The sequence below is a fragment of the Haliotis cracherodii genome, unplaced genomic scaffold, assembly GCF_022045235.1.
Source record: "Haliotis cracherodii isolate W230 unplaced genomic scaffold, xgHalCrac1.p SCAF_10, whole genome shotgun sequence".
Taxonomy (NCBI): Eukaryota; Metazoa; Mollusca; class Gastropoda; order Lepetellida; family Haliotidae; genus Haliotis; species Haliotis cracherodii.
The window spans coordinates 55,253,080-55,272,910 of NW_027266265.1; the positions used below are offsets into that span (position 1 = coordinate 55,253,080).

Consider the following 19,831-nt stretch of genomic DNA (forward strand, 5'->3'; position numbering starts at 1 on the left):
GCTCTACCACTGGAGCTCGGAGGTGGTCCATGGCCCAGTGGAACAAAACACCTCAATTAGGTGTGCATACTTGCTTCCCTTACTCACTCACTCCTCTTGGCTCATTATTGACCCATTATTTAGTGTCACTGTGTGTGCTGTGTGTGGTGGAATCTTTCACTATGGAAGAACCCTGCAATAATGTCATTTCACTGGTCTTAAGAATATCAGAAATTCAACAAAGACTAAACCCCATTTTTCTTTTTTTAATCATGGGTTTTCTTTTTATCATCAAAAAATATATATGTGTATATATATAAACAAAGAATCTGAATGAATAAAGTCATACAAAATGTGATAAACCAATGAAACTGCAGGTGACAACCATATGCAAGCCATAAGACTTGGTGACCAGCAACTGATGACTCTTAAGTGCTATACACCCATACAGAGGGATCTCATTCACTTCAGATCACTAACTCTGCTCCCACATCTCTCTGGAGAGTTGTCCAATCACAGAATAAGAGATCTTTTAATGTGGTTGCCCACATGTTATAAGGACCCTTTTTGGCACGCTGGAAATGTCAAATATTAAAATAGAGGAAAACTTTAAATATAGCTATGAAAGTTAACATGTTCAAATGTCTGACAACTATAGGTAGCCCTTTTTGCACAACAAATATGGCTATAAGTTAAAAAGGCAGATTTTTAGAACTACCGATGAAAAACTTAGATGATGGCGAGTGGGGAAGCGGTCAAAAGTGCCAGGCTAGCAAGCGCCAGGTGCTGAAATTGTATCCCGCTAATGACCGGGTTGTTATTTAGCTTTGGGACCCACAATGGTTTCAGGCCCTTTAAGCGTTGCCACTACCCCTAGTGTACAGTACAGTCACCCTGTGCACTCAAAAGAACCCACTTGTCCGATGGTAGATGACCAGATGATGGAACCACGAATACATTCATACACCTGAAACACAAGTGTCAAAACTTGTGGTGTCACCCTGGGCAAGTGACTTAGTTCAACTGTGCCTCTGTTCACCCAGCAGGGAATGGGTACCCGATATGTGAGGTGGATGTTAAAACCTTCTGGCACCCCTAGGCAGCTTGGGTTGTATACTCCCCAGGGAGTTGAGGAAGATAACTGGAATGTGAATGGTCGGGGAACAAATAAAAACGCATTTGAGCAGATGCTAGTACCTGGATACATGCGATATATTCATGTATAATATATTAATAAAAATAAACAAAAATAAATAAATAAATTATTAATGATAATAATAATAATAATTGTTTTACCATATGATTGTAATGTTTTTAATGTACATGAAATTGAGCTTGGGTCAAAGACTTGGTCATGTTCAAATCTTAGAAGAACCCTACAATAATCCTTTTTGACACATCATATTATCCTTACCTACGTATTTCAATTTATTTTGCTCAATTCTTAAATCATGCAGATCCTGTGGGCCCAAAAGGGCCCTTATCCTACCCTGTCTTTCAGGGGGGAAGGGGTCAAGTTTTATATGACAGGAATGACCGATGGTTCACACTTTCAAACAAGAGACGTCACACACCATTTAAACATCTGCAGGTGGAGGCCTGGGAGTTTGTTTAGAGACGGCATAATTCTTACACTGCTTCAAAACACGCTTTTCTTTTCATTGATAGGAGCCAAACAGGTTTATTGTTTTTCATGCATTTTTTTCGTGACATGCAGCATATCAAGCTAAACAATATAATATTTGTAAAACCTGTGAAAAACCCAAAGATTATCAAATGGTAGGTCCTGTAAGCTCACATTAACGTCAGGAGAGCTAAATAAGGAATCAAATCGAATCCTCCTCCTCCACTTCCTCAAAAAGTCCCTCACTCACCCATACAGCAATCAATTAACACATCAAACTTAGCCAGTACAATATGTAAACAAACAACACAGCAAAACAAGAGGTAAAAGATTCTTAAGTAGAAATTACCATTGTGACATCAACAAGAAACAATCACACTGCAGGCATGGACCACTACACATATCTATGCCAGCAAAGTGAGGGCAGTCCACGGACAAGTTTCCAAGGTCAAGTTTCCAAGGTCAGAGCTACTGGTATATGGTCAGTCAAGGTGGCCAACCTGCTTACAAACTTGTACTTCGATGCTCTCTGGAAAAAGATAGCAGTGAAAATAAATATGGAATAACAGCAAAATTTGAATGTAATGTATGAAAGAGTACACATGGTAAAGACAAAGCCAAAACAGGTAATAGAAGTTCTGATACCACAAAAAGCAGGAGTGAGTGAGTGAGTGAGTATGGTTTAACACCACTTTTAGCAATATTACAGCAATATCACGGCGGGGGATACCAACATGGGCTTCACATATTGTACCCATGTCAGGAATCAAACCCAGGTCTTTGGTATAACGAGGGAACACTTTAACCACTAGGCTACCCGACGGCCCCTTCAACAAGAGTCATCAGAAAGATGACATATCCCCCCGGCAGCTGTCTGTAAAGTAACCACAAGTAAATGTGCAATTCTTTATGTAATGAGTCAAGAGTTGAATGTTCTCTAAGAAGCATACATTGTTTACCAACAAAAGATCCACCATGGTCACATCCATATGAAATGGAAAGTAAAACAAGTGTGTTTCTGTTTTGTTTTTTTATGCAAACAAATGACAAATTACAAGAAACAATAACTAAACAAGCGTATAGTCAACAAAATCATCTAAAACTTAAATCAAACTTGTTGCCATGGAAACGTAAAAAAATAAAAATTTCTACAATTCCTAAATAGCAAAAGTCACCACTTCTGATAGATTTGCCAATTTTCAATTAAATACACTGAATGGTTTTCGAGTTCTGCCCAAGAAAAGGAAATCATTACGGACGGTGAGTGAGTGAGTGAGTGAGTGAGTGATATGGTTTTTTGCACTAATGACGGATGAATAGTCAAACAGGAAGGCAGATGTCGGATAACTGACAAAGAGCCATGACAGAAGATCAGCAGTATTGTCAGTTGGGGGAAGCCTTTTTAAAATTAATGGAGGCAAGTTCTACACTTCATCATGACCAAACTCACAGAAACATTTTTACGGTGAATTACGTAGTCCACTCTTCGCTTCCCCCCGCGAGGTGACGGAATGACGTTGCCGTGTTGATCAACTTTACACGAGGCATTGACAATGGAGTCTAGCGTGCTGGTCTGAAGGTCTGCATCCACCATGTAGCGCTGCCGCTGGAGTGGATCCTTCAGCACTGAACACAGGCCCTCTGGAGTTGACACTTCCTGGTCCCAAAGTAGGTTCTGCCGGAACTCCGTTCCTAATGGAAACCAGGGAGTGAATGAGTTGAGTGAGTGAGTGAATGGGCATGTTTTTAGACCATTTTTAGCCATAGACCAGCAATATTAATATCGGTGGATACCAGAAATAAGCTTCACAAATTTTACTCATGTGGTGAATTGAACCCCAAACTTCTGAGTGACTAGCGAACACTTTAACCACAAGGTTACCCCACCGCCCAGTAAGGATGGAGTCCTACATCATCAGGTATCAACCATGTCCTCCTAAATCTGTTAGGTGTAAAGACATATATCATTCAACATGTTATACACCAAACTGAATCAACCTGTGACCTCAAACAATGTTGAAGAGATGAGATGATAGCTGTCACAAATGTTCTAGTTATATGGCAGTGGCCTGACAACTGTAAAAACATTGTAACCATCCAATCCTCACTAGTCAGCTCTCCTGACAACCACAGAGCACATTGTAACCATCCAATACTCACTAGTCAGCTCTCCTGACAACCACAGAACTAATTGTAACCATCCAATCTTCACTAGTCGGCTCTCTTGACAACCACAGAACACATTGTAACCATCCAATCCTCACTAGTCGGCTCTCCTGACAACCACAGAACTAATTGTAACCATCCAATCCTCACTAGTCAGCTCTCCTGACAACCACAGAACTAATTGTAACCATCCAATCCTCACTAGTCAGCTCTCCTGACAACCACAACACACTTCGCCCACCCGTGAATACATACAGCATAGATTTGAGTTTATACATACAACATAGGGGTGGTTTGTTTGTTTATTTGTTTATTGTTTAATGCAGCTCTCAGCAATATTCCAGCTATATGACTGTGTCTGTAAATAATCGAGTGTGGACCAGACAATCCACTAATTGACATTATGAGCATCGATCCATGCAATTGGAATATGACGACATGCATCAACCAAGTCAGTGAGCCTGACTACCAAATCCTGTGTCGCCTCTCACAACAAGCACAGTCGCTTTTTACGGAAAGCATGAGTTACCAAAGACGGATCTTCACGGGCCTAACCTGTAACAGTATGCACCTACCAACAGTCCAGGGCTTGTCCATGCCTTGTCTCTCTCTGCAGGGGTCCTCGTACTGGTCAAACAGTGGATGGCTGGACAGCTCATGGTCACCTGGTAACATTCAAGTAATGGAAAAGGTCCAAAAAGTACTTGTTCTGTTCAACGAATCAGGTGCTGTTTCAATCAATCACTGATCAAGGGCAGGTCACTCTAACCACACTACAGTGACATGGCACAATGTGATATTTGGTGAGTGGCCACATATATCTATACTTTGTTACACATGGTTTTATCACTATTTGATAATTATACATAAACACATGCTTAAGACATAGCTGGAATCCACAATAGACTCAGATTTTCAGTTGAGTTTTTTTACGATTATGGAATCGCTTTTTGTTGCTTTTTCATATCCTGACAATTTTGGGGGTGGTAGTCAAGGAATTTACAGTTGACCTTGGTGAGGGCTATAAAATTACTACCGGTATTCTTTGATGCCTCGTACTAATATTCACAGGCCAGTGTATCAAAGCTGGAATAATACTGACTGCAGGGTTAAACCCAATATACCCCTCGTGATCCATAACAGGGTTGCACAACAAATATGTTTATCAGGGCGTATAATGAATACAACTACAGTGTTGTATAACAATACTAACATGATACCAACTACATAATGACTACAAGTTTCTACCACATATATCATTATAGGACAGTGTTGTATAACACTAGTGACACTGTTGCCACAGGAGAATCAATGTAGAACCTACATGGTGACATGTTGTCAAAGTTGAAGTCGCCACTGATACAGTCCAACTTGACATTGTCATGTTTACACGCTGTTTCCTTGCGGAACTCTTCTGTCCATCGTAAGATATCATCCAGCTGCTTGTCCGTCACCTTCTGATCTCCTGAACACAATATTTGAAATTAGAAATGTAATGCTCGACATATTGGTTCCATAAAGGATTATGTTTTTCAACAAAATCACAAGCACATCTCTTATGTCAACAATATACTGCTGTAAAGAAAGTTCTGTTTGACTTAGACTAATGTCATTGTCTCTGGGAATGTTTTCTTTATCATGGGAGATCACCACTCGTACATCTGTCATACTAGATTTGGAAATACCCAGTAACCCTCAAGATGAAAAGTACTAAAATCCCATCTGTGCCTATGTGAGTGAGTGAGTGAGTGAGTGAGTGAGTGAGGTTTTACGCAGCTTTTTGCAATATTCCAGCAATATCATGACAGGGTACACCAGAAAATAGCTTCACACATTGTACCCATGTGGGAATTTGGAACCCTGGTCTTCGTCATGACGAGCAAATGCTTTAACCACCAGGCTACCCCACCACCCCTCTGACACTAACGGGGATTCAGATGAGTGAGTGAGTGAGTGTGGTTTTATGCCTATTTTCAGCAATATCATGGTATGGGACACATGAACGCATTGAACCCATGCGGGAATTCGAACCCTGGTCTTTGTCATGACAAGCGAATGCTTTTACCACCAGGCTACCCCACCACCTCTGACACTAAAGGAGATTCAGATGAGTGTGTGAGTGAGTAAGTGTGTTTTTACGCCTATTTTCAGCAATATCATGGTAAGGGACACAAGAACCCATTGAACCCATGTGGGGAATCAACCGGGGTCTTCAGCATGTCTAGTGAATGCTTCTACCCCACCACCAGACAGAAGCAAAATTCCAGCAATATTACCTCGGGTTACACCAGAAATGAGCTTCACACATTTTGCCTATGTGGCTTCAGCGTGATGAGCAAACACTTTAACCATTAGGCTACCTGACCACCCCTGTGGATGAATAGAAGCCAATATAACCACTTGGGGCGACTATTGGTCTGGAAATCACTATTGCGATAACTATTGATATTGAAAGAAACTATAGCAATAACTATTGATATTACAAGCAACTATTGTGATAAATATCGTTAGTTTTCAGTTTTCGATTTTCCACCCAAGTTTGTCCAAACTCCACTTGACTGTCACCCTCTGCCATCGGTCTGTCCGCTAGAGTAACTGCCCTTTGTCAAAGGGAAACTACTCTAAACCTAGTCTACGAGACGTCACGGCTGTTGTTGTTGACAGTCAGGCTGTCCTATCATAACGATAAGAAGTGTAGTCAGATGTACACACAGCGACAAAATGAAACAAGGTAACAATTCAAACATATTTCGGCCAAATCCAACTTGTGTGAGATTCTCTATCATCCAACATCATTCTTTCAACTTTTTCAGTTTGTAAACATAAGCAGTATCTTAGTTGTAAAAAAGTACTGCTAACAGCTTCAGTAGCAGGGCCATTAGTGATGTCATTTGATTGTGACGTCATGGTAACCAATGACAATAGTCTGCAAAACATTGTGATGCAATTTCATTGCAGCCATATCTACAATGTAGATATCGCTTTATCTCACCAAAGCATATCTCCAGTTTGGATGATAAATAGAGGTTATCACGCGAGTGTGTTCGGGGATGGTAAATATCCTGCATTAGGAATAAAGACTGTATTTTGCGAGCCTTGGCGAGCTAAATACATAGTGTTTATTCCTAATACAGGATATTTACCATCCCCAAACACACAAGCGTGATAACCTCTTTATCATATAATGTCATTCTTTAATTCTGTGTTGCAAAATCGCTTTCCCTCTCTCATAAGCATTACCGAAACATTGCGAGTTTTCCTGGAATGCGCGCATTAATATTTATTACGTCACAGGGTAAGTGATGTGTCAGTCGGACAGTGACAGTAGCCAATATAGTTCCAACTGAAATCTGTTTCTTATACAGTGGCGAAGCAACATATACGCAAAACAACAATTGTTTTTAATTGCCTTTCGCAGCAATCCATCGGTCTGTCTGCTAGAGTAACTGCCCTTTGTCAAAGGGAAGCTACTCTAAACCTAGTCTACGAGACGTCACGGCTGTTGTTGTTGACAGTCCGGCTGTCCTGTCATAACGTTAAGAAGTGTAGTCAGATGTACACACAGCGACAAAACGAAACAAGGTAACAATTCAAACATATTTCGGCGTGTGTGAGTGAGTAAGTGTGTTTTTACGCCTATTTTCAGCAATTTCATGGTAAGGGACACAAGAACCCATTGAACCCATGTGGGGAATCAACCGGGGTCTTCAGCATGTCTAGTGAATGCTTCTACCCCACCACCAGACAGAAGCAAAATTCCAGCAATATTACCTCGGGTTACACCAGAAATGAGCTTCACACATTTTGCCTATGTGGCTTCAGCGTGATGAGCAAACACTTTAACCATTAGGCTACCTGACCACCCCTGTGGATGAATAGAAGCCAATATAACCACTTGGGGCGACTATTGGTCTGGAAATCACTATTGCGATAACTATTGATATTGAAAGAAACTATAGCAATAACTATTGATATTACAAGCAACTATTGTGATAAATATCGTTAGTTTTCAGTTTTCGATTTTCCACCCAAGTTTGTCCAAACTCCACTTGACTGTCACTCTCTGCCATCGGTCTGTCCGCTAGAGTAACTGCCCTTTGTCAAAGGGAAACTACTCTAAACCTAGTCTACGAGACGTCACGGCTGTTGTTGTTGACAATCGGGCTATCCTATCATAACGTTAAGAAGTGTAGTCAGATGTACACACAGCGACAAAACGAAACAAGGTAACAATTCAAACATATTTCGGCCAAATCCAACCAGTGTGAGATTCTCTATCATCCAACATCATTCTTTCAACTTTTTCAGTTTGTACACATAAGCAGTATCTTAGTTGTAAAAAAGTACTGCTAACAGCTTCAGTAGCAGGGCCATTAGTGATGTCATTTGATTGTGACGTCATGGTAACCAATGACAATAGTCTGCAAAACATTGTGATGCAATTTCATTGAAGCCAAATCTACAATGTAGATATCGCTTTATCTCACCAAAACATATCTCCAGTTTGGATGATAAATAGAGGTTATCACGCGAGTGTGTTCGGGGATGGTAAATATCCTGCATTAGGAATAAAGATTGTATTTAGCGAGCCTTGGCGAGCTATTACATAGTGTTTATTCCTAATACAGGATATTTACCATTCCCTAACACACAAGCGTGATAACCTCTTTATCATATAATGTCATTCTTTAATTCTGTGTTGCAAAATCGCTTTCCCTCTCTCATAAACATTACCGAAACAATGCGAGTTTTCCTGGAATGTGCGCATTAATATTTATTACATCACAGGGTAAGTGATGTGTCAGTCGGACAGTGACAGTAGCCAATATAGTTCCAACTGAAATCTGTTTCTTATACAGTGGCGAAGCAACATATACGCAAAACAACAATTGTTTTTAATTGCCTTTCGCAGCAATCCATCGGTCTGTCTGCTAGAGTAACTGCCCCTTTGTCAAATGGAAGCTACTCTAAACCTAGTCTACGAGACGTCACGGCTGTCGTTGTTGACAGTCGGGCTGTCCTGTCATAACGTTAAGAAGTGTAGTCAGATGTACACACAGCGACAAAACGAAACAAGGTAACAATTCAAACATATTTCGGCCAAATCAAACTATTTTAATATGTGGAGAAGGTTTCAAGCCGCAGAAGTCTACAAGCACAGATATCAAGATAGACACAGTTTTTATGGATAACAACTTCTTTAATACTGTACTGTAGTTGTTATCTATAAACACTGTGTCTATCTTGTCATCCGTCAACTTCTAAGTAATGCCTATCAAACAAGTTAAGAACAGATATGACTACTGATCCCGCTTGGCTAGGCCTCGTGCCTTCGCAAAATTGTTTCTCCAAAGTTGCCAAAACTTATAAAATGCCTTTGCTACGTTACAGTTAGACACTGATTTTCAGTATAATAGACTGTTCTTTTGATAATGATAGCAATTATCTCTGTAGTTTATCCAGATTCCAGATAGTTAATTCTGACTCGATTGCTGAATGACAAGGGCGACGCCATGTTTGTTTATAAACAGTGAAAGTAGTCCCTACTTGACCTTTGATATTTGCATCTCTATCCACATATGACCCCAGCGGATATCGTTTTTATCCGTTGGCTTTATCCTGCCGAGAAACCTACCCATTATATGGTAAACTGATTTAACAATTGATTTATTGACTTTAAGTGCTTACCAATAGCAATATATCGATATTTCGATTTATTGTGACACCCCTAATAACCACAGTGCTAACATCTCTTTGTGAAGCGGGGCCTGGGGAGTTCTACTCCCTACAGACACACTCTAGCTTGCCTCACCTTGGTACGCCTGTAGGTGTGTGCAGAACATGTAGCCAACATCCCGTTTGTGTGCACCTGTCTTGCCGAGCAGCACCTGCAGACAGTATTCTACATACAGACACCATAACATGACTCGACTCATCTCAACTAGGCAACTCAACACAATTACTTTCTCAAAGCATGAGTGAGTGAGCATGGTTTTACGCCGCTTTTAGCAATATTCCAGCAGGGGGACACCAGAAACGGGCTTCACACAATGTACCCATGTGGGGTATCGAAACTGCGTCTTCAGCGTGACGAGCGAACGCTGTAACTACTAGGCTACCCCACCGCGCCCACAAAGTATGACTACACATGATGCATGAATAAACCATGTCACAGACATTTCTGTTTGTTTGTTTGTTGATAACACCGCACTCAGCAATATTCCAGCTATATGACGGCGGCCTGTAAATAATCGAGTCTGGACCAGACAATCCAGTGATTGAAAATCATGAGCATCGATCCGCGCAATTGGGATCGATGACAAGTATCAACCAAGTCAGCGAGCCTGACCACCCAATCCTGTTAGTTGCCTTTTACAACAAGCATAGTCGCTTTTTACGGCAAGCATGGGTTGCTGAAGACCTATTCTACCCCGGAATCTTCACCGGTCCAGAGACATTTCTAAACAGTAATAAACATGAACACATCATGTTACATCCTGTGATTCATAGTGGAGTGGTGGCATGGGTGGCCCAGCTGTCTAAGGCGCATCAATACACTTGTTAATCTGAGACTAGTGAATAGTGAATTCTTGTTTTCTACCAAAATTTAGTCATTTTATGTAACCACTCTTGTCTACCCTTGGCCTTTAGGCATGCGAGAAGCTAAGATCATGGGTTTGAATCCAAGAATCATCCTGATTATGTATCTAGGTTTGTCAGCACCATACCCATGTAATAAATGTTATATCTGGGATAACACTTTCTCAGTAAAGCCCAGATTCTAGTACCTTTTGGGGTTGAGTTCCATCCTGGATTCAAACCCACACTGCCAGAGTGTGGAACCTAATCACCAGCACACAAAGTCAGCGATCTAACCTACTCAGCCACCGAAGCTTCCACAAAAATGAAAGTCTGACAACTGGTAGTTTAGATCACGTAAGTTGGGGGCCTCACTCTGGCAGTGTGGGTTCGAATCCTGAATGGGATTCCACCCAAGTAAGTACTAGAAACTGAACTTTATTAAGAAAGTGTTATCCTAAAAGTAAAATTTGTTACATTTGACCATTTTCTAGTGGCATTGTGAGACCATACTCATGATGGTGGATTTCATCAAAGTGGGAAAACCTGCATCACTTTGGGCTTTCCTCCCACATCAGGCTGTCACAACTCACTTACTGGGTCCTGAAAAATAGACTTTTAATTCTAATTCTTACCTTTACCATCAACAGCCCTTTGGAATTTATCACACAAAACTTGCAACTGTTCAAGAAGGGTTTAAAGTCTACGTCTAATATTTCATAACGACTTGCAAACAGAAGACCACTGTTGAACATGAAGTAGTTGCAGCCGAGGCTCCAGTGACCGGCGTCATGGATGACATATGGGAACACCTTCTGCAGCTCCGCTATCAACAGACGCGAGTAACAACGTTGCCACACTTCCTGGAAACAGATGAAGTCTAGCTGGGGAAAGTGGGCCTCAACGCTGGCTTGAACGTCTCTTCTCTCTGGCACTCGTTCCTGAATGATGTGATTTCTGGATCTCAGGCTGTACCTTGATTCCGGATTCTGTGGACCGTTTCTTGGAAGGAAATCTTTGTAGAAATATTGGTCAATGATAATTCGCTCACCAATTTGCTTTGCCCGTCGATAAGGATCATCCAGATTATTGATACGACTGGGGAATTCTTGGAAAAGACACACATTAATTGAAGCGATGCTGTAGCTTCCCTGTATTGGTGCAGGCTGAGCAACGTTGGGCTTATGGATGTATGTATATTTTCTTCTGATACCAAGTAGTAGCAGACGTAGAAGTCCGCCAACCAAGGCAATGGGGTACATGCAAATGTGCCACACCAGAAATGGAGCTGTCCATATTGTTTTGTTGAACAGCACACGTCCTGGGTGTGCTTGTTCCTTTGTGATCGGCATGTACAAGGACAGGAGACAGGATAGGCTCCACAAACAGGGGTGGACGAGGACTTCGGCTATCAGGAATAATACTTCACATACCAACTGGGCTGGTCCCCATCCCGGGAAGGTGTTCTTGTACAACATTGCAACAACTGGTTTGAAATGTGCTGTTTTATTCCTGAAAAAGAACCATTTGTGTTTTAGTTTGAAAAGTGGCTGCACTCACTGGGGAGTGTTCTAGTGTTTAATCTTTTACTCTTGGTTATATGAATAAGTGTCTTATATTCTTATGTACATATTTTAATAACAAACACATTTTTTTATATTTTAGTGCTAACCAACTGTGCAATATGAATTTCTCTTGGGATAATAAAGTCTGAACTCATCTTATCTCTTATAGTGGGTGAGATGAAAATCATCGCAACTTGCTGCATCAGTATTTAAGTTTGCTCTGTATGATCTTGTTGCGTGTTGTTTAACGCAGCACTCAGCAATAGTCCAGCTATATCATAGAGGTCTGTAATAATCGAGTCTAGAGCAGACAATCAGTGATTGACATCATGAGCATAAATCTTTGCAATTGCATCAAACAAGTCAGCAAGCCTGACCACCCGATCCCGTTAGTTGCCCCTTACAACATGGGTAGCTGAAGACCAATTCTAACCAGGATCTTCACAGGCGTCCAGAGTATATGAATGTGTTTTGCAATACTCCATCCAATTATTAAGACCATATTTGGGCTGAGGTGGGTAACACTGGTACTGAGTAGGACCCGCACCATGGTTAGTCACATGATATATTGTTTCATGATTAAAACTATCTAGAACTCCAAATACAATCTAAATACATTTACCAGGGCGATGGTCAAACTATTCCCTATCGGACATTTTGTAGCCATCTCTTGAATACTACAGCGGGTATTCAAGTAGGATAGAGTAGAGTAATAGGGGTTTGGGTACCCGGTTAATAAACTTGGACTCGTCCCAGCTATAATCCATATAACAGCTGAGAACACAACAGGACATCGGACCCATGTGGTGAATGGAACTCTTTGTGATGACAAACCAATGCCATAACAGTGCTAAAATTGAAAGTCAGCCAGTCCTTGTCAAATGCTAAGAAATTCCTAGATCCAAACACCTAATAACCAAATAACCTAAAGAACTTCTCCTCTAACACTAGTCCACAACTAGCCTTGCTCCAAGGCTGTACAGAATGATGAGTTCAAAGATGTATAGTAATTTTATCCTAATAATAGGCAAGTCTAGATAAGCTGACAGTACGCCAGTCATTTATAGGGACAACTTATTCTTAATATTTATATAATCTAGGAATAATGATTTAAACCAATAATTATTTCCTTACAGACTTGTGCAAGTCTACCCCACCACAGCAGGTTAAAACAGGAAGAGGGAAACCCATTTGACCCATAGACAGTTATTAGGAGGATATACTTACTCCAGTGCAATGCACTGAAAATATTACTATCCAGAAGTACCTTGTTGTATGATGAAACTGTCAGTAGGTCAGTGTTGAGCAGTTAGCTTGACCCCAGGCAGTATCATACAACTATAAACAAACACATCAAGTGACTGGCCAGAGGAACTAAGTCCATATCACAAACCTACTGTAATCCCTTGAAAAATCTGCTCAAACTTGACCTGCATCAACCAAGTAAGTGAGGTCGTCCACCTGATCCCGTTAGTCGCCTCTACTGGCAAGCATACACTGCTCAATGACTGTGACAGGCACTGGCTGTAAATGGAACAGATAGCCTTGCTACAAGGCCATACTGAATGGTGAGTCCATTGGTGTATAGTAATTCTATCCTTACAATAGGCAAGTCTAGATATGTGAACAGTACAACCTTGTGTGTGTTGTGAAATCCTGAGTTTCACCGTCTGTATTTTTGGAATTGGACATGGCCAGCTATATTGCCCCCTTTCTCCTCCTGGCAACGCCAATCTATTCTAGGGACAACTTGTTCTTATTATGTATATAATCAAGAAATCATGATTTAAATACTAATAAATATATTACCTTAGGGACATAGGCAAGTCTAGGTTGATCTCTCTCGCTCTTTCTGAGTTATTAGTCTCACACAAAGAGTCTACGCGTCATTATGCTGTTTCCTCTATAGATTTAAGTGAGTGAGTTGGGTTTAACGCTGCTTTTAACAGTTTTCCAGTTATATCGTGGTGTGTCAGCTTAATGTGGGAGGAAAGCCCAAAGTGATGCAGGTCTCTCATGTTTACCACTTCGATGAAACCAACGAGCATGGGTATGGTGCTGACAAACCTAGAAACATAATCGGGGTGAAACGCGATTCGAACCCACAATCATAGGTTTCTTGAGTGCCCAAGGGACGCAACTCTGCACAGCGAATCGCGGCGCCTTAGACAACTGGGCCACCCGTGCCCCCTCTATAGATTTAAGGTTCATGTCAATGTAGAACTTGCTATTAGGACAGAGTTATGGGTAAAAGAGCTAAGGCAGGATATTAGATTACTATTTTCACATACTTTCTGTGATTTTCACAGGAATATTGGTCTTAAAGGAATAGCATTATTGCCCATGTCAGCAATATGACAGCCAGCTAAATGTCCCCATCATGGGCGGATACAGAGGGGGGGGATGCACATCCCCCCTTTTTATTTCGATTTTTTTTTTTATTTCTGTATAAATTACCACCAAAGACAATAAATAGATCTTAATTGTGCATCCTCCCCCCACTTTTAAAAAAAGCTGTATCCGCCCATGCCCATGACCAAAGCTGCCTGGAGATAGCACAGGTTTATAACATAACACCATCCATGATTTCAGATCACTATTCTGTGTTATTGTCTTTACCATGGCTAAATGTGTGACAATGTACAACAATGAGACGACTTCACGTACCTGAGTTGAGGGGACTGCTGTCAGGTCAAGTTAACTTCCCTGTCAGTGTTTCTGCAGTGATCAGTATTTAGGCCTAGTATTCACACACTCGACACTCGATCAAAGGTTGAACGTTATCTTTATGATTTGTGTACTCCAGGAATCATATGTCTTTCTCTGTTTCCTCTCATGCATATTTCACATTGTTAAAAATATGCTTATTTGGAATATATATTTTGTTGTAACTTATAATTTAACAGTTTTGATTATCAAACATGACACATGTTTACATTTTTTTTTGGCTTGCTGGATCTTGGCATGTGGAGGAATGTCAGGAAAATAAGAAAAATATTCAACCATTTTCATCCTGGCTCATGTAATTACATGTATATCTGCCGCATTATAGATCTACACGCCATAATGAGTTTTGATGTTTTTTTCCCCCAACGCAAAGACATTACCGTGAGCACGTGACACCGGAAATACCGTGTCAACAAACAAGGCTGTAGTTAACCACAGAAAATTGATCATGTAGAATCTAATTACAGTGTCTGGTTATAAAAAGAGTTCTTTGAATATCTTATGTTTGTAACTTATTTAATTAATTTCATTCAAAATTCCTTTTAATATTGTTTTAATTAATTTCGGCGAAATCGTGTGTGAATTAAACGATCGGAAGATCGCACAACTCACCGTTATTAACAGCAACCACGGTCAGATTACCGCTACTGACGCCTTGAAACGAACTTGAGTTGACAGAGAATGGATACATATATATCATAAATGACATGCATCGACTCGTTAAATGTCATATTTGTTGTAGTTTGATGATTCTATGTCAACATGTAGTTCTCGCGATCACGTGCTACGGTGACTGGTCAAATTGTTCCATGTGAAAACAAATAACCTGATCGCTGAGGCGATTCATACCTTTCGGCTATGGGAGCCGTGCTAATTTACACTTGTCAGAGGGGTACACAAAGTACCTGATCTAGACTACCAGTTGTCGGACTTTCATTTTATTGAAGCCTCGGTGGCTGAGTGGGTTAGATCGCTGACTCTGTGAGCTGGCGATTAGGGGCCTCACCCTGGCAGTGTGGGTTCGAATCCCGGACTGGACTAAGTACGAGAATTTGTACTTTACTCAGAAAGTGTTATCCCAAATATAACATTTGCTACACTATAGAGATAATACTTTACGAGGAATGGCGGATTATCTGTCCCGAGTGTACCGGAATAAGACACTTGTGTCGTAAACATTGTATGACATAAACACTAATATTATATCCCATTTTTTTTACCCAAAGGGTTAGTTCATAAAAACCGTCACTCTCCTACCCAGAGTTCCATGCGGCCGGCAGCCGCCCAGCGCCATGTGACGATTCGTCACATCTTTCACAGTCCATTCAAGATATAGCATATGCTTTTCATCCGTTTCATGTTTGACAAGTCTGCCCATTTTCATAAACAAATGTCAAAGAATGGTTACGGTTCATTAAGAAAGTATCCCTTGCGCGAATATCTATTTGGTTTTGCGTAGTTATCCTTTGTTTACATTGTTTGTACAGCTCCACGTGCTGTCACTGAAGCCCAACGGAGAGCTAGAGATACGGTCACTTTGATGTATAAATATATATTGTCATGCAACTCACTGTCGCAGTTGTAGTAGCATATCTATTTAATTATGCAAAACAATAAGTAAATACATTGCTTAAGTCCGTTCTATACTGATTTCTGAAAAAGCGCGTTTGTTTACAAACAAGAGAAAAGTCCGGACACGTGATATGCAAATTAGCCTGTGGCAGTGTTGTTATGCTGAGTCACCACTGCGCCGGAGTGTGAAAAACCGTATGCGTACATATGCAAATATCACTTCTCACTCACCAGTGCACTATTTCCATCATCCGAACTGCGTTGTTGGCGTAACACTAGAAACGACGTCAACGCTAAAGACTGTTGACGTCATTCGACAAATTGTGGTTTGCTAGGACAGCGGTGGTGATCAGTGCATTTTTCTCAAGGGGAGCTCAAAAGGATTAAGAAATAATGCGTAATAAAGAAATGATTCCACTCACATGTGTCATACTGATTAAGAATCCAAAATAATGTCTATTTCCATAAAACCTTTGTTTCAGAAGTAATGTCACTATTTCCATCTCTCTTAGTCTTATCACCAACTCAGCACAAACTTTCTCTCGCGTTGCTGACTGAGCATAGTACAGTAAAGTACGGTTATAACAAACTCAAAGGGACTACTGATTTTAGTTTGTTATAACCATAGTTCGTTATAAGCATATATACAGCATAACTACAGCAAATAGTCGGGACCAAAAAAGTAAGTTCGTTATAACCGTTAGTTCGTTATAAGCGTGTTCGTTATAACCGTAGTTTACTGTAATGTGTATTGTTACTGCCAAAAATAACATGCTTTGAGTTGGGTTCACGTTGCTTTGAAAAGTATTTTGCTGACCACATCTCTGGGCAGTGTACTGTTTCTGAATGAAGGCCACGTTTCTGATGCTAAATGAAATGTTCTGATTGTGCGGCGTAATAACAAACAAGCATGAAACACTCATATCCCCCGCCAATATGACATGTCCAGTTGTGTGTAGTCATTAGCCACTGTGAACTATGTTCACCAATCATCTGATGATCTGAGTAGTAGACTGATGTCTGGAATGCCACAGCACTGGCATGATCAGTAAACAACAAGTCCAGTGTAGCTCAAAGACAGTGAGTTGGAGAGTGAAAGAGTTGAGTCATTTTCTGCACATTAAAGAAATCTTAAATTTCAGTTTTTCACCCAGATCACAGTTGAAATGTTCTGTTACTAGGACATGCTTCTCGGAGAGATCCTCCATGAAATCAGTCAGGGAATGTGACCACCGTTCCATGACACGTTTAGAGGAACATACACACACGCAATGCAGAACGTGCCAACAAGAAAGAAATGTTTTCAACATTGCGAGATGACGTTACATCACATAGCTGGACACTGTTCTTGGAAACACATATACAGCGATACCATGTGTAGTGTCTTTTGTACATAGACTTGATATTATTGGTAGTCTCTTTCACAGTAATCATTAATGTGAGAATCTGTGAAAACAAAAAAAACATGAACCACACCGACAAACTTTTCATTCTTCACATCTTCAAAATGAGCACTGGGTGATCGAACAATCAATCGAGCCACCTTGAGTCCATCACCATGACTGTTCGAGGGTGTTTCCAGGGGCCGTCGGGTAGCCTAGTGGTTAAAGCGTTCGCTCGTCACACCGAAGACCCGGGTTTGATTCCCCACATGGGTACAACGTGTGAAGCCCATTTCTGGTGTCCCCCGCCGTGATATTGCTTGAATATTGCTAAAAGCGGCGTAAAACCATACTCAGTCAGTCAGTCAGTCGAGGGTGTTTCCAGGTGAGCAATCTTTCATTCCGCAGTCTAGTCATCTCATCCAATGCGTTTTTGTTGCTAAAATTGTGTGTTCATCAAAACATACCAGTTTACCACTAGACCATACTGTGTGCCAAGTTTGATGAAGAAATATTGATATCCTATTTATTATATACTTTTTGTGTAGTTTACACCCGAAAAAAATAATTATTATTTCATTACAAATGTAAAACCTTGAAACGTTAATTCTCCCTACCTAATACACAGGCACGGTTCATCACCCCTTGTATTTGCGACTGAAAAAGTAGTTTCGTGTTTGCAAAATCTTAAACAAAAGTATCAACAAAATATTTAGGGTCACGAAAATTCTTTGTCATACATTTCGATATGATTATATACAAAATCAACTTTAACAAATAAATATTCTTGAAAACTAGGAGACCGCTGTTGGAAGCGAAAGAATCAAGCTGGTCAAGTAACGAAAATGGCGCTTTGCGAAACGAACACTCTCGATTGACGAGTTCATTGAGAAATTAACAGTTTACAACGAAACAATTTCGAGAGAATAACAAATGGCAAAAAGTGATATTAACTCCATAAACGACCATCTGTCACTATTTTGCCTTGTCAATGTGGAACTAACGTGAAAAGGACGTCAACACTTGCGGGCACTTACAACCAAGGGAGACAATTAAAGAGGAAGTAACTCTCGTATGACAATAGTTCCGTTAAAGTGTTTATTTAGTACTGAATATGAACTACCTCCCTGGTTGTTGTACACATGTTGTTAGGTTTCCCCTCTATATCATTAGGTATATCAAGTTAACTTTCCATAGTCATTTTAATGGAATCAGTCCCAGGGGTATGGGAGACAAATCCGATTGTCTTGTTTAGTGATTTGCAGGGCGCTTCAATTGTACTGTAATTTTACAATGTGATGTAATGCTTTTCACTCAAAATACATTTATGTGTAATTTCTTGATATCCATAATTGATCATAGTGCATTTTGGAGTATTATTCTGTAGTATATTTCCATGTAAAACGCTTGATATTTCAAGTAGAGTTTCTGTTAATGCTACAATAGCCGTGTTGCTACTGTCGAACCAATTCGAATAGCATAACGCCACCTATAACTCGCACTAACTATTTTCAAAGTAGGTTTTATGTGTCATTTAAATGATGTATGGTACCAGAGACCGTATATGGGAGAAAAATTCCTTGATGGCGGTAATGTCGGCAGTATGTTCGTAATCCACGTAATTACTTCATAATCCTCATATTGAGGGATACATATCTTGAGATGTATCCTCCAAGTATAGGATAAAACACGTCCGAGGGTTGTTAAATCCGAGGGATTAAATTTTCCGAGGGAAAAGGTTTTAAATATCATAACAACCCGAGGGGAAGTGTGTTATCTTACTTATAAACCGATTTTGAACCTCAAAACAACATTTATCAACATTTTTATGTTTCAAACATACTTTTCGTGAACCTTAGGAAAAGGGCGTAAAATATATGTTGGTGGCGTACGGATCTTGAAAAGGACATTCTTAAAAGCAGTGCAGCCTAACAACACCTCTGTAGCCTTGTAGTACACTCACTGGGCTACAGAAATGAGGGTTGCGAGTTCGATCCTCGGGAATTTAAAGAAAACATTTGTCATTTTACATTTCATTACATGTTACAATCTGAACGGAAGTTATATTAATAAAATACCCAGGACATTATATAAAATCCCTGGGATATTATAACACATTATATAGCAAATTTGACTTAATTATCCTATAAAATCCCAGGCACATTACAACGTCCCTGTTTAGGAGATTTAACCCGACTGGAGAACAATAGGATGACGTCACCGGAGGTTTATACTGT

At 40.3% G+C, this 19,831-nt stretch overlaps 1 protein-coding gene across 3 annotated transcripts; it reads right to left on the bottom strand.

Annotated features, from left to right (window-relative positions):
• Window positions 1-426: 426 nt before the first annotated feature.
• On the bottom strand, window positions 427-15,316 carry LOC139452643 (sphingomyelin phosphodiesterase 5-like). 3 transcript variants are annotated; one of them, XR_011652380.1, is made up of 8 exons: window positions 14,581-14,637; window positions 10,984-11,860; window positions 9,582-9,657; window positions 5,094-5,234; window positions 4,345-4,434; window positions 3,054-3,295; window positions 1,953-2,132; window positions 427-1,120 (listed from the first exon to the last, which is right to left on the bottom strand). XR_011652380.1 is itself a non-coding variant. In XM_071234191.1 (7 exons), the coding sequence occupies exons 2-7, from the start codon at window positions 11,824-11,826 to the stop codon at window positions 2,052-2,054; spliced, it is 1,473 nt and encodes a 490-aa protein (XP_071090292.1). In that variant the 5' UTR covers window positions 11,827-11,860; window positions 15,253-15,316; the 3' UTR covers window positions 427-2,051. The 3 variants fall into 3 exon arrangements, 2 of the variants coding, with proteins under 2 accessions (XP_071090292.1, XP_071090285.1); XM_071234191.1 differs by lacking the exon at window positions 14,581-14,637 and adding an exon at window positions 15,253-15,316 and having other exon boundaries at window positions 427-2,132; XM_071234184.1 differs by having other exon boundaries at window positions 427-2,132.
• Window positions 15,317-19,831: the final 4,515 nt, after the last annotated feature.